The sequence below is a fragment of the Pelophylax lessonae genome, assembly GCF_965119305.1.
Source record: "Pelophylax lessonae genome assembly, chromosome: 13".
NCBI classification, from domain to species: Eukaryota; Metazoa; Chordata; class Amphibia; order Anura; family Ranidae; genus Pelophylax; species Pelophylax lessonae.
In genome coordinates, this window is record NC_138780.1 from 172,179,084 (window position 1) to 172,195,508 (window position 16,425).

At 42.7% G+C, this 16,425-nt stretch overlaps 1 protein-coding gene across 1 annotated transcript in view; it reads left to right on the forward strand.

Annotated features, from left to right (window-relative positions):
* Positions 1-16,425, forward strand: part of ATL1 (atlastin GTPase 1) — a 130,762-nt gene that overhangs the window by 99,823 nt on the left and 14,514 nt on the right. The window contains exon 10 of the mRNA XM_082242672.1: positions 15,514-15,570. Coding sequence (XP_082098798.1) covers positions 15,514-15,570 — 57 coding nt within the window. The remainder of the gene's footprint in view (positions 1-15,513; positions 15,571-16,425) is intronic.

Consider the following 16,425-nt stretch of genomic DNA (forward strand, 5'->3'; position numbering starts at 1 on the left):
GGCTGCGGTGCTGACATCGCTGGACTCCAGGACAGGTAAGTGTCCTAATATTAAAAGTCAGCAGCTACAGTATGTGTACAGTATGTGTAGATGCTGACTTTTAATTTTTGGAGGGGGTGGAGGGGGAGGAGGAACTCCGCTTTAATCAGCCACAGAACCTGTATAATTAATATGTGTCCTGGTTTAAAGGGATGAGGTGGCAACCCTAGGTTCAAAGGGCCTTCATTCTGTAGGCAGAGAATGAATCTAGATGATTGGATCCCCTGGCCCCGCGTGTCACCTTGCTCCTAGCCGCTGCCAGACATCCTTTGTGGAGGGAGTTGGCAGCTTCTCCCTCCGATCATATGGTTGTCATTAGCGAAGCTTTATAATACGTTTACTGATGTGGAAAAGAACCTTCTGTATTCACATGCAGTCACATGCCAAACAGGCAACACCCGCCCAGACTTTATCCACAATCCACAGGGACTCCCGGCCTGCAGCGCTCTGTAATCGAGACAATGTGTTCATTCCAATAATACCCCTCTACCAGACAAAAAACACGGCCTTTTATACTGAACGAGGCCTTCCGGACAGACCGACAGATACAGACATTTATGGCAACTCTATTAAAGGCCCGCTGAGGAGAAATCACTAGCAGCTGATAAATCAAAAAAAGTTTTTAATGATGTTCATGGCACAAAATGTGAAAATCTCAGCAAACTTTGATCAGCATCATCTTCAAAAGGATGAAGTGAAAACTTTTAGGACCCATTCACACCAGTGCAGTGCGGGAATATGTGCAAAATTAAATCTTTGCTTGCCCTGATCTAGCCCTTGAGAAACTATTTCCCCAACTGACGCCATCAATGGGGCACCTTTCCTTACACTGACACTAATGATGGGGCACTATTCCTCCCACTGATACCAATGATGGGGCACTATTCCTCCCACTGATACCAATGATGGGGCACTATTCCTCCCACTGATACCAATGATGGGGCACTATTCCTCCCACGACACCAATGATGGGGCACTATTCCTCCAACTTATACCAAGGATGGGCACTATTCCTCCCACTGATACCGATGATGGAGCACTTTTCCTCCCACTGACACCAATGATGGAGCACTATTCCTTCCACTGATACCAATGATGGGGGCACTATTCCTCCCACTGATACCAATGATGGGGCACTATTCCTCCCACTGACACCAATGATGGAGCGCTATTCCTCCCACTGATACCAATGATGGAGCACTATTCCTCCCACTGACACCATTGATGGAGCACTATTCCTCCCACTGACACCAATGATGGAGCACTATTCCTTCCACTGATACCAATGATGGAGCACTATTCCTCCCACTGACACCAATGATGGAGCACTATTCCTCCCACTGACACCAATGATGGAGCACTATTCCTCCCACTGATACCAATGATGGAGCACTATTCCTCCCACTGATACCAATGATGGAGCGCTATTCCTCCCACTGATACCAATGATGGAGCACTATTCCTCCCACTGACACCAATGATGGAGCACTATTCCTTCCACTGATACCAATGATGGGGCATTATTCCTCCCACGACTCCAATGATGGGGCACTATTCCTCCCACGACACCAATGATGGGGCACTATTCCTGCCACTGACACCAGTGATGGGGCACTATTCCTCCCACCGACACCAGTGATGGGGCGCTATTCCTCCCGCCGACACCAATGATGGGGCACTATTCCTTTCATCAATATCAATGATGGAGCACTATTCCTCCCACTGATACTGATGATGGGACACTATTCTTCCTACTTATACCAAAGATGGGGCATTATCCCTCCCACTGGCACTATTAATGGGGCACTATCCCTCCCACCAACACCAATGATGGGACACTATTCCTTCCACTGATACCGATGATGGGGCACTATTCTTCCTACTTATACCAGTGATGGGGTACTATTTCTCCCACTGGCACCAATAATGGGACACTATTCCTTCCACTGACACCAATGATGGGGTACTATTCCTCCCACTGCTTCTAGAAGAATAGTCAAACATTCCCATAGACACACTCCTAAACCTTGAGGACAGCCTTCCCAGCTGCAAAGGGTGGACCAACTCAATATTAAACCCTACAGACTAAGGCTGGCCATACATGTTCAATCTTATTGTACAATTTTCCTTTAGATTTACTATGTACTGGAAGGGCCTGACTAATTGGATACAATTTAAAGTTGTTTAGTTTGTTTTTTGGTAAATCTAAAGGAAAATTGTACAAAAATATTGAACATGTATGGCCAAACTAAGACTGGGATGCCATTAAAGATCATGTGTGTGTAAAGGCAGACGTCCCAATACTTTTGATAACATAGTCTATCTATCTGTCTGTCTGTCTATCTATCTATCTATCTATCTATCTATCTATCTATCTATCTATCTATCTATCTATCTATCTATCTATCTATCTATCTATCTATCTATCTATCTATCTATCTATCTATCTATCTATCTATCTATCTATCTATCTATCTATCTATCTATCTATCTATCTATCTATCTATCTATCTATCTATCATGCCTCCGCCTATGGGAGTCATGCTTGTAACTGTCAGCCTTGCAATGTCTCATGGGAATCGTAGTTCTGCAACAGCTGGAGAGCCACCAGTTTGAGACCCATGCTTTAACCTCTTGCATACCACCCGTATGTGTGTGTGTGTGCACACAGCAGGTGTTGCCAGGGGGGTGCGCATGCACGCGCCTTAAACCCAGGAGCAGACTACAACTTACTGGTTTGTCGTATTGGCTGTGTGCGCTGCCCATCTTCAGTGCATAGTGGAGGGGCGGTATGCAAGTGCTTAAAGCAGGGGTCTCAAAGTGGTGGCTCTCCAGCTGTTGCAGAACTACAATTCCCATGAGACATTGCAAGGCTGACAGTTACAAGCATGACTCCCATAGGCAGAGGCATGATGGGACTTGTAGTTCCGCAACTGCTGGAGGGCCACCGGTTTGAGACCCCTGGGTTACGGTAAGCTAAAAAATAACAGACTAACTGGCAGGATCACCAGATGAAAATAGAGGAAAAAAAAAGCCAAAAATAAGAAAACGAATGCAGCCAACACATCTTAGAATTGGTATGCTGTAATACACATTTTTGGGGGTTTAATACTGTTTTTACACGGATTCTACCTTTCCCCACTATATCAGAAATAAACATTTGACTTCACTATACTATAAAATGGCAACACACATTACAGCCTGACTTCATAATCTCCTCTAGATTGTACCACGTGAGGACAATGTGTTTATCTTCTGTGGAAATAGTGATGTGATGTGTCCTTCTAATTAGATTTCCAGGAAAAGTCTCTTATCAAACTGAAACACATCAATACTTATAAAACTCCAAAACCTTTAAAAAGAGAAAAGAGGTGAAAACATAATTGTGTCACTGTTGCCATACCAAATTCAGCTCCAGAAAGAAGTATTTTAAGCTCTGGACAGAGTAAGGAGCTCATGTACAGCAGAGCTCAGATTAAGAGAGGGAAAAGCTGCTCCAGAAGTATGCTGATAGGAGGAGAGAGCAGAGTGACAGAGAGATGGGCTCATCAGTCTGCTGATGCTGGGACAAGACCTGTAAGTTTTAGTTTATTGCAGTAAAGAAAAATCAGGTCTCCTGCCCTGCCAAATAGGACTGTGCTGTGGGCCAGGGCTGTGTAAATCTCGGGACTGGGTGGACAGAAGAGAAATACAGATCCTTTGGCAGGTAAGACAATTCACAAATATGTATTTCTGTTTCAATAAATCTGATTGAACATTTTTATGAAGTGTAAACATATAGCAATCCTTTGTTTCTGAAAAGGACACAATGCCATATAGAGAGTCAGCTTAATGGTAACTAGCAATAAGGAAGGATAAAACAAACCGATTTCTATATGACCCAACAAGGAGATGGGTAGATAGATAGATAGATAGATAGATAGATAGATAGATAGATAGATAGATAGATAGATAGATAGATAGATAGATAGATAGATAGATAGATAGATAGATAGATAGATAGATAGATAGATAGATAGAATGCCATTAAAGTTCATGTGTGTGTAAAGGCGGGTGTCCCAATACTTTTGGTAATATAATGTATATATGATAGATAGATTATGTTATCAAAAGTATTGGGACGCCTGCCTTTACACGCACATGAACTTTAATGGCATCCCAGTCTTAGTTTGACCATACATGTTCAATATTTTTGTACAATTTTCCTTTAGATTTACCAAAAAACATATAATAGGAGGTCAAACAAGCTAAACAACTTTAACCACTTTAGCCCCGGAGGATTTTCCTGCTTAACGTCCAGGCCACTTTTTGCAACTTGGCACTACGCGACTTTAATGGACAATTGTGCGGTCATGCAACGCCGTACCCAAACAAAATTTACGTCCTTTTTTTCCCCACAAACAGAGCTTTCTTTTGGTGGTATTTGATTACCTCTGCGCTTTTCATTTTTTGCGATATTAATAAAAAAAGAGCGAAAAAATTGACATTTTCTACTTTGACAGTAAAAAATTTCCAATATATTCAATTTTTGTCATATATTTAGGCCAAAATGTATTTAGCTACATGTCTTTGATAAAAAAAATACTCAATGAGTGTATTTTTAACCGCTTTAAGACCGGAAGATTTTACCCCATTCGTGACAAGGCTATATTTTGCGATTCGACACTGCGTTATTTTAACTGACAATAGCGCGGTCGTGCGGCGCCGTACCCAAAATAAATTTATGTCCTTTTTTTTCCTCACAAATAGAACTTTCTTTTGATGGTATTTGATCACCTGTGCGATTTTTAATTTTTGAAAAAAGAGCGACAATTTAAAAAAAAAAAAAACAATATTTTTATATATATTTATATAATTATATGTATAACATTCCCAAAAAAAAATGTATAAATCAAAATTTTTTAACATTTTAGGCCAATTTGATTTCTGCTACATATTTTTGGTAAAAAAAATCACAATAAGCTTATTTTGATTGGTTTGCGCAAAAGTTATTGCGTTTACTGACTACGGGAAAGATTTGTCATTTTTATTGTTTGTTTTTTTTACTAGTAATGGCGGCAATCTGCGTTTTTTTTTTTTTTTGCGGGACTGCGATATTGCGACGGACAGATTGGACCCCTATCTGAATTTTTTTACACTTTTGGGGGTACCAGTGACATTACTACAGTTAGCAGTGCTATAAATATGCACTGTTACTGTAATAATGACACTAGCAGGGAAGGGGTTAACACTGTTGATGATCAAGGGGTTAAATGTATGCCTCATGCTTACTGACGTGTGTGGGGGGAGGGGATTGTGTGACACAGACACAGATCGCAGGTTCAGCTATGCTGAATCCTGTAATCTGTCACTGTCTGTCACAGAGGAGATCCGCCCGCTTTGTTTACACAAGTGGGCGGATTTCCTCACTCGATCCCCGACGATCGGGGAAGAGCGGCAGTGATCACCGCCTCTCCTCCCCTGGCCCGACTCCCGCTGTGTCTGAATACAGTGGGAGCGAGCCTCCGGCGGCGAGAGAGGGGAGGATCTGGTGTTGTAGGTCTACGTCGCCAGATCTTAACGAGCCACTTTGCCGCAGTACTGTCAATGTGAGTGGTCGGCAAGTGGTTAAATTGTATCTAATTAGGCAGGCCCTTGCACTACATAGTAAATCTAAAGGAAAATTGTACAAGAAGATTGAACATGTAGGGCCAGCCTTAGTCTGTAGGGTTAAATATTGAGTTGGCCCACCCTTTGCAGCTATAACAGCTTCAACTCTTCTGGGAAGGCTGTCCACAAGGTTTAGGAGTGTGTCTATGGGAAGGTTTGACCATACTTCCAGAAGCGCATTTGTGAGGTCATGCACTGATGTTGGACGAGAAGGCCTGGCTCAGCAGTCTGCACTCCAATTCATCCCAAAGGTGTTCTATTGGGTTGAGGTCAGGACTCTGTGCAGGCCAGTAAGGTTCCTCCACCCCAAACTCGCTTATCCATGTCTTTATGGACCTTGCTTTGTGCACTGGTGTGCAGTCATGTTGGAACAGGAAGGGGCCAATCCCCAAACTGTTCCCACAAAGTTGGGAGCATGAAATTTGCCCAAAATGTCTTGGAATGCTGACGCCTTAAGATTTCCCTTCACTGGAACTAAGGGGCCAAGCCCAACCCCTAAAAAAAAAAACTCCACACCATAATTCCACCTTCAAAACAAAAATGACATGTTGAAAAGACGCATTATGTCTCCTAGATTATGTGTTGGGGTGTTTGCTTTCCAAAATGGGGTCATTTTGTGTGCGTTTCCATTGTCCTGGTGCTCCAGGGCCTTCAAAAGTGTGATAGGTTGTCAGAAAATTAGATGTGTAATTTATGCTCCTAGAACACCTGGAGGTGCTACTTGGATGTTGGGCCTCTGTATGTGACCAGGCTGTGTAAAGCCCCGTACACACGAGTAGAAATTCGGCTGGGAAGTTTCGTCCAACGACCGATCTGCCGATTTTCGGATTGTTAGTATGGTGCTTCCGACAGCCGACTCCGACTTTTCGGCCGAAAAAATTCTGGTGTGCAGGCTATATAATTTTTGTCGACCGTCAAAACACGTCCGATTTTCGTCTCATTAGTACAGATTTCGATGGGGAAATATCTTATGAGCAAGACTAGGCATGCCCAGAGATGAAAGAACACAAATAAAGCAATCCAACACATGACATCACTTCTGAAGTAGAATTCTGTCATGCGGGAAAATTTGTGTGCAGTCTAGAGCACATTCCAACCAACAGACACCACTCTGGACAAAAGACAGACGACCGGTCGGCGGAAGTTCGTTGCGTGTGTACGAGGCTTAAAAGTCTTACACATGTGATATTGCCATACTCAGGAGGAGTAGCAGAATGTATTTTGGGGTGTAGTTGCAAGTATGCCTATACAGTGTTTGAGACATAACTTGGTAATATGACAATTTTTTGAAAAAAATTTTTAATTTTGCAACGAATTGTGGGAAAAAAATACGACTTCAAAAATCTCACCATGCCTCTTACTAAATACATTGGAATGTCTACTTTCCAAAAAGAGGTAATTTGGGGGGTATTTGTACTTTTTTGACTTGTTAGGGTCCTTTCACACCGGCTTTCCGCTTGCCGGACTCCGTTTTGCTCAGCGGGGATCGATCCGCCGATCCCCGCTGAGCAGGCAAGTGACAGCTCTGTCTCCACTTACTTTGCAGAGACAGAGCTGTCAGATCCCCGCTCTCCTCTATGGGAGATCGGATGTAAACTAACAGGCGGTCCGTTTTCATCCGATCCCATCCGATGCAATCCTCCAGGCGGATGGAAAATAAGGTTTCCATCCGTCTAGATTTCACAGACAGGATCAGATCAGATAGCAGCGGGTGTCAGTGGACATGTCTTCGCTGACATTCGCTGCCCCATAGGGATGCATGGAGGATCCGCCCAGAAGCTGTGCAGGAATGACGCGCCTGCACCGGACATGACGAGCGGGGCCGGTGTAACGTTAAAAAACCATACCTCGTTAGAATTCCATACCCTCGTCACTTCCGGTCTGAAACAGCTGAGCGGCGTAGCAGTGCGCATGCTCAGAGCCCCGAATACGTCATTGCACAGCAGAGAAGTTCAGAAGTACGCATGCTCGGAGGGTATGAAATTATTACGGAGTGTGTGTAATGTTATACTTGCGGCGGTTACATTAAAACAGTTCGGCGGCAACATGGGGCATCTCCAGTCCTATCCCTGACACTTCCCTCATCTCGGCTAATAAATATAAAAGCGGCGGCGGGTGTATAAAATGTAAATGAAAGAGATGTCGGCTCCGTGATCCGCTTTTATATTTATTAGCCGAGATCAGGGAAGTGACAGGGGAAGGAGCGGAGATGACTTATAGTGCAAAGGGGCTGTTTTAATGTAACGGCGGCAAGTGTAACATTGTATACACTACTGTGAGAAATCCATACCCTCCGTAGGTGCACCGGAAGTGACGAGGTTATTGTTTTCTCACGGGTATGGTTTTCTCACGGGTATGGTTTTTTCACGGAACACCGGTGCAGGCGCATTGATTCCTGGGAGCGATGATGTTCAGCTCTCAGGAATCAATGCAAGCAGGAAGTGACGAAGAGGACATAGAAGAGGACACCGAAGAGTACGCTCCGGCTTCAACTGCCCACACCTGAGATGGCAGCGCTGGACAAGACATTTTCAAGGTAAGTATTTCTTCTAAAAGGTAAGTGCGACCCGGGACAGTACAGAGGCTATCCATTGTGGAATGCACTAGCCCTGACTGTCCCAGGGGTATTTTTAGTGAAAAAAAGTTTCCGAGGGTGGAACTCCGCTTTAATAATTCTGTTGGGATGAGTTGATGGAAAAAGTAAAATTCTGCTTGTTAGACAGATAGGGATAGGCTTTTCTAGAGAGATGAGTTTTAAAGATTCACCTGAAGGCAGATAGAGTAGGAGATAGCCAGATAGATTGGGGGTAGGGAGTTCCAGAGGATGGGAGAGGCTCTCAGGGATGAGCATGGGAGGAGGTGACGAAGGGGGCTAGAGAGCAGGAGATCTTGTGATGCTTTCAGTCTCTCCACATTCCATAGCTACTCATGGGACCTCCAAGGACTGACAGACAGCTGCCTCCAAAATTTGTATCCAAAGCTTTAACTCTCCTGTTTCCAATGCTCTACCGACACGTCTATTGTCTGCATATGTTTGGGGGACACAGAGTTCCAGTTTAAAGTGAAGCTGTCAGGTAGCGTAAAGAGGGTGAGCTGGCCTCCTTCGGACAGCCTGGATCAAGCTTCCTGTAAAGGAGTGTCAAAAAAGTATTGAGGACTCATTGAGGCATCAGGAGAACCAGAAGTCTCATGACATTTTTCCTTTACTATGATTCAGCTTGAGTCATATCTGCTGCGTTTCACATTTTTTTTCTACTGGAAAAGCTGATGAAAATAATGTCCCTGCTGGATCTCTTCTCATGTATTCCCATCGCACTCCTTCCTAGGAACAGCCTGGAGTAAGAAGATATTGTAGCAACAACCAGCTAGATTACTGCTAGTATCTACATAGGAGAGAACAGATAGCGATAACACACCATAGATCCATATCATACAGCCAAAATATTTATTAATCATTTCAGTTCTGAAAGGTTTTACCCCTTAATGACCAGGCCATTTTTAGGGCAGTGGTCCTTAACTCCGGTCCTCAGGGCCCACTAACAGGGCAGATTTTAGGTATTACCTTGGGGAGATGCAGACTAAAGTACTGCAATCACTGAGCAGCAAATGATATCACCTGGGATGTATTTCAGTTATCTTGCAAATCTGGCCTGTTAGTGGGCCCTGTAGGCCAGGGTTGAGGACCACTGTTTTAGGGCACTGTGTTGCTTTGACAATTGCACGGTCGTGCGACACTGTACCCAATAAAACTGACGTTCTTTTTTCCCCACAAATAGAGCTTTCTTTTGATGTTATTTGATCACCTGTGCGATTTTTATTATTTGTGCTATAAACAAAAAAAGAAGAGCAACAATTCTGAAAACAATATTTTTTATATTCTGCTATAAAACATTGCCAATAAAATTTAAAAATCAAATTTTTCATCACATTAGGCCAATATGTATTCTTCCACATATTTTTGGTAAAAAAAAATCCCAAAAAGTGTATTGTACAGGACGCCAAGGTTGGGTCCTGGACAGGTGCTATATAGCACCGATTTTTGGGTTATGGTCCCTTAAGTGTGGAAGTGCTCAGAGGGTCACCCAGGACGGGTGAGGAATTCCCGGGAATAGCCTGAAACAGGAGGGGACTGACTCGCAGTTCTCTCTGGTTTAATAGAGAAGTATTTGGGACCCGGGATTTCGGAGACCCTGAAGCGATATTCCGGTGGGAAGGGGTCTCCACCTCTGACTGAGGATTCCAGCACACACAGGGTTAAGAACCTCCAGGAAGCGGCTCTTAACCACTTGCCGACTGCCTAACGCCGATCTACGTCGGCAGTCAGCCCCTCACAGGCAAAGTGACGTAGGGCTACGTCACTAGCTTGTGAGGGTCTAGGGAGCGAGCGCGCGCCCCCGGAGGCGCGCTCCCGCGTGGTCACGGACCCCCCCGCGCGTGTGACCAGCGGACCCGATGTCCGCCGGTCACTCGGCGATCGGCGGGGGAGAGGGAGAATGTCAGGCAGCTTGTGTAAACAAGCCACCTGTCATTCTCCTCGCTGTAAAGACACTGATCAAACGGATCTAGTATGTAGATCCGTTTGATCAGTGTCCTTACAGCTCAAGCCACAGCCAATCACAGTAGAAAGCACGCCCCTAGGGATACACACAGCCCCTCCCTCCCAAATAAAGTTAACCCCTTCACAACCAGTGTATTTTTACAGTAACCGTGCATATGTATAGCACTGATTACTGTAGAAATGTCACTGGTAACCCCAAAAGTGTCACAAATGTCAGTCAAGGGTCCGATCTGTCTGCCCCAATGTCGCAGTACCGCAAAAAAAATCGCAGATCGCCGCCATTACGCGTTAAAAAAAAAAACAACAAAAATGACAAAAATCTTTCCCTTTGTTAGTAAACGCGATAACTTTTGCGCAAACCAATCAAAATACGCTTTTTGCGATTTTTTTTACCAAACATATGTAGCATAAAACAAATTGGCCGAAAATTTTAAAAAATTTTGATTTTTACTTTTTTTGGGGGGGGAATTTCATATAAAAAAATGTGAAAAATATTGTTATTTTTGCAAAATTGACGCTCTTTTTTTGTTTATAGCGCGTGATCAAAAAATCGCACAGGTGATCAAATACCACCAAAAGAAAGCTCTGTTTGTGGGAAAAAAAGGACGTCAAATTCGTTTAGGTACAGCGTCGCACGACCGCGCAATTGTCCGTTAAAGTCACGCAGTGCCGAATCGCAAAATACCCCCTGGTCAGGAAGGGGGTAAAATCTTCCGGGGCTTAAGTGGTTAAAAGACAGGAAGTAGTGATAGGTGTGGTGGTGAGGAGGAGTTGGTGTATGCACCTGTTTGGAGAGCTGTGAGTTTTGGCTGGAGGCTGCAAGAAACAGGACTTAACAAGGACTGTTAAATCTTGGGACGAAGACCCGACTACAAACCGTATGTGTTTTGCTTTTACGTTTGTGCTGAAGATAAGCGGACTTTATTTTGTGTTTTCTGTGTGCTGCTGGAAGCCTAATTTTTGTGTTACCTGCTGAATAAAAGCCTTTTTGTTTGAAGTTTAATGGTTTTGCACTCGGTCCTGTGCTGCTACAATTCCCCAAACATTACAGTATATTGATTGATTTTACGCAAAAGCTATTGTGTCTTGTTTTGGCGATTTTCTACCACCTCACTTATTTGCTTAATGATAAATCTTATAAGTTAATGATAAATCTTACAACCTTATGTATATAAAAGAATCTAGCCAATGCTGTTGCGGCTATTACCAATAAAATTAATAACGAATGATAACTGCTAAAAATAAAGATCTAATTTAATTTTACAGAAAAGAAACTTTCGATTAATCAATTATCAATATTCAAATATAACGTAGATGATAAAATCTTAAAAGCAGTGATGTTACAAATACAGTGTTGCTAATGGACAAAGAAAGTTACAGTAAAAGGTACACAAAACAAAAGAGTTACATTACACTACAAACTAGTGGATAGATTTATGTAATTTTTTTTTCCTAGTAGTGGCATCGATCAGCGATTTTTTTTTTTACCGGGATTGCGGCGGACAGATCGGACCCCTAACTTGACACTTTTGGGGGGGGGGGGGGGGGGGAGACCAGTGACATTACTACAGTAACAAAAATGTAAAAAAATCTAATTTTTTCATCAATTTAGGCCAATAACAACAAAATTAGCTCATTAGAATAGTGAATTTTGTCGTGAGGTACCACATCCCTAATTGAGTACACAGAAGTATCGAATGTTGGGGCATAGGTTGGGATTTTAAAGGTACCGTTTTAACATAACCAATATGACACCAGAAATTGTGTGATCTATTATTTTCTTAAAAATATAGCTTTATTGTATATAAATAATCCCAACAGTGGGATGTATGATCATATATCAAACAGACATAATGACAGACAAAAAATCATAAAATACAATATAAAAATGTGCCATGATGGCGAAACTTCACAGTATCAACATGTAGTCACAGCCTTATTTGTGTGGGTGGACTCCCCAAGAGGTTGCTGCCGGCCTGGGCAACCCTAGCCGATATGCAAACCTCTAGTGTATCCGACTTCCACTACCCGACATGTTTCGCGGTGTGAACCGCTTCCTCAGGGGTATAAGGAATTAACAGTGACCAACTAAAGAGGTGACAGGAGAAAACAAACATTAGCATCATAGTTATACAGTTCGTACTTTAATATCATATGATTGAGTTGTTGCGAATATCGGTACGTGTCAAGAATGGAGCATTGGGCCGTGGCCCCTCCACCTTCTGACACTTGCACGTCATATATTCGATCATAGTTACCACGATTACTTACATAAATAACAGGAAAATTTATTTACACTGACATGCAGGCCGGAGCTCATGCGATATTCCCAGGTGATGAGACTGATGTATCCCAAGCATCCAAGATACACGTGCTGGGTGCCAAATAATGTCCCCCAGGCGGGCATGGACGACCACATGTAAAAGGCAGCTTTGCCTAGAATGGTAGAGTATATTCTATACTAGTGAATCATTGCAATAGATGCCAATGGATACTAGTAAGTATTTCATACATAAACCAAATATAGTGCTTAAGATAGACATATGTCCACCCATTAGATAGTTATCATTATTGTCATGGGTAACTAAAGAACTTTATGATGGTTGATGAAAATAGTAACAGTATATAATGTCTTGATACCTACCAAAATAAAGGCTAGCAGGTAGCACACTGCTCAGACGATGGATATGGCGGTGTTGCGTACATAGGGAGCGATAGGATATCTATAAGGGAATTGTCCCGTTGTATTCGGGTCTCCAAATGATCCCCTGGATATCTGTGGAGGTATATGTATAGTTGATATAAAATATAAAAAATATAGAAGAGGTGCTTGACACAACCAGGCCAATGTTCCTCAGTAGCAGAAAGCCCGAACCCACATGGTTACCCAAAGAGTCAGACATATACAAGATGGATAAAGACAGGGGTCCGTAGTATGTGACACCCTGTGCTGGGTCCCAAAGCCATACAAGTACAGCGTGGTAGACGCCATTACCTCTCCTAGTCCGCGTGTCCAGCCTCCATCGTCTGCACCATAACAGTGCCCTGCCGCTGCCTAAATGTGTGTCGTCAACCCCGTCGTCAGTAGAGGGCGACGCGCGCCGTACTGACGTCACGGGGTCCGATGTACAACTGCGCATATTTTTAAGAAAATAATAGATCACACAATTTCTGGTGTCATATTGGTTATGTTAAAACGGTACCTTTAAAATCCCAACCTATGCCCCAACATTCGATACTTCTGTGTAATTTAGGCCAATATGTATTCTGCTACATATTGTTTGTAAAAAAAAAATCCGAATAAGTGTATACTGATTGATTTTACGCAAAAGCTATTGCGTCTTGTTTTAGCGATTTTCTACTACCTCACTTATTCGCTTAATGATAAATCTTAAAGTGATTACAACCTTATGTATATAAAAGAATCTAGCCAATGCTGTGGCGGCTATTACCAATGAAATCAATAACAAATGATAACTGCTAAAAAATAAAGATTTAATTTTACAGAAAAGAAACTTTAGATTAATCAATATTCAAATATACCGTAGATGATAAAATCTTAGGCTCCCTTCACATGTTAGCGTATTGATCGCGGGCAGAACCGCCGCGATTCCGCCCGCGATCCGGAGATTATTGCAAATCGTGGGACGCCTGTGCGTTGCCCATTGATTTGCAATAGCCCCCCAAACGCTGAGCGATGTTGCCGCGATTTCGCCTGCCGAATCGCGGTAACATCGCGCAAAAAAAATCGCGGGACGCATTACGCCCAAAAAAGTACAAGAGCTTCTTTGGAGCGTATTGCGTCCCGCGATTTTTTTTTTTGCGCTATGTTACTGCGATTCGGCAGGCGGAAATCGCGGCAACATCGCTCAGCGTTTGGGGGGCTATTGCAAATCAATGGGCAACGCACAGGCGTCCCGCGATTTGCAATAATCTCCGGATCGCGGGCGGAATTGCGGCGGTTCTGCCCGCGATCCATACGCTAACCTGTGAACGGAGCCTTAAAAGCAGTGATGTTACAAATACAGTGTTGCTAATGGACAAAGAAAGTTACAGTAAGGGCTCTTTCACGCGGGCGATCCGATCAGATCCGCCTGTCAGTTTTTTAGGCGGATCTGATCGGATCCTCCATGCAGCTCTATGGGGCAGCGGGTGTCAGCGGAGACACCTCATAGACTTCATAGACTGCACTAGTGTGAGCTTTGCCAAATTTTGTAAAGCGTTGTGCACACTGTTGAGCCTATATCACTCTTGTGTTATATTAATTAGTATAATATAAGTCCAGTAAATCTTTATTTTGCATGTCAGAGAGTAAAGGGCTGGTACACACTATAAGAAAATCGGGTGAACATTTTCGTCCAAAGAATTTACGTACGATTTTCCTATAGTGTGTACAGAACTTTCTACAGACTATTAGAATTTTCTTATGAAAATTCTCGAAGGGACAAACTCCAAAATGTTTCTCGTACGGGAAAAAACTAACAATTTTCATTTAATGTGTACCTTTTTTCTTACAATTTTTGTACAAGAAAAAATCAGAAAAGAAAGACTGCGCATGATCAGAAACAATAAACAACAAAAAAAGCCTTTGTCGTATGAGAAAGTTCCTACGAATGTTCGTAAGAAAATTCTTTCATTGGTTCTGATTTGCTGTGAAACAACGAGGAAAATTGGACAATCGTTCGCCCAATTTTCCTATAGTGTGTACCCCACTTTACAAAAGAATTCTAACGCGTTTCAGGAGCATTGTGTTTGTTTTTAGAAAGTTAAAGTGATTGTAAATGATCACCTTGTATAACAACCCACTCAGTTTGAAATATGTGTGTATAGATTTAAAAAAAAAAAAATATATACCTTTTTTTTTCCTTTTTTTTATAAATAATCACACTCCCTCTGTTCCTTCTGCATAAGAGCTGGTGAGAGGGGAAGCAACAGTACACTGATCTTCCCAGTGAATGGCTGTACAGGAGGGGGGGGTGTCAGGACAAGTCTGATCATTGGAGGAGAGCAGGCTGAGTTCCCAGCATAGCTAGAGAACTGACCACAGTGTGCTCTCCTGCTTCGTGTGGTCAGTTTTTAATAAGAAAGCAGAGGGACTGGCAGGAACACCAGGGATTTCACACAAAGGAAGCAATACAAAGAGAACAGGAGACTTTCTTACACAAGTACATGGTACAGCAGCCACATATCAGGAATATGAAGTGTTGGGGTAACAAATGCTTTAAGATGATAAATTGCTAATACAAAACTACTTCTTCTCATAACAGGCCTACATCAAGATTTACCAGGGGGAGGAGTTACCGCACCCAAAATCAATGTTACAGGTAAATGAGTTTAGTTTTTCAAATGCTTGTAAGGTGATTTAAAGTGTATCTAAACTCAAAACCAAAAATGTAACATAGTGCAGCTTACCATTTATTATAATATTCACCTCTGGGTGATCTACAGTGCATCCGTAAAGTATTCACAGCAATTCAGTTGTTCTGTTACAGCCTTATTCCAAAATAGATTCAAATAGTTATTTTCCTCAAAATTCTATAAACAATTCCCCAAATTGACAAAGTGAAAGAAGTTTGTTTGAAATCTTTGCAAATTTATTAAAAGTAAAAAAAAATAAAAAAAATCCCATGTACATAAGTATTCACAGCCTTTGCAATAACATTCAAAATTGAGCTCAGGTGCACCCTGCTTCCACTGATCATCCTTGAGATGTTTCTACAACTTGATTGGAGTCCACCTGTGGTAAATTCAGTTGATTGGACATGATTTGGAAAGGCACACACCTGTCTATATAAGGTCCCACAGTTAACAGTGCATGTCAGAGCACAAACCAAGCCATGAAGTATAAGGAAATGTCTGTAGACCTCAGAGACAGGATTGTATCGAGGCACAGTTCTGGGGAAGGGTACAGAGAAATTTCTGTAGCATTGAAGGTCCCAATGAGCACAGTGGTCTCCCTCATCTGTAAATTGAAGAAGTTTGGAAGCACCAGGACTCTTACTAGAGTGGGCCACCCAGCCAAACTGAGTGATCAGGGAGAAGGGTCTTAGTCAGGGAGGTGACCAAGAACCCGATGGTCACTCTGACAGAGCTCCAGCGTTTCTCTGTGGAGAGAGGAGAACCTTCCAGAAGAACAACCATCTCTGTAGCACTCCACCAATCAGGCCTGTATGGTAGAG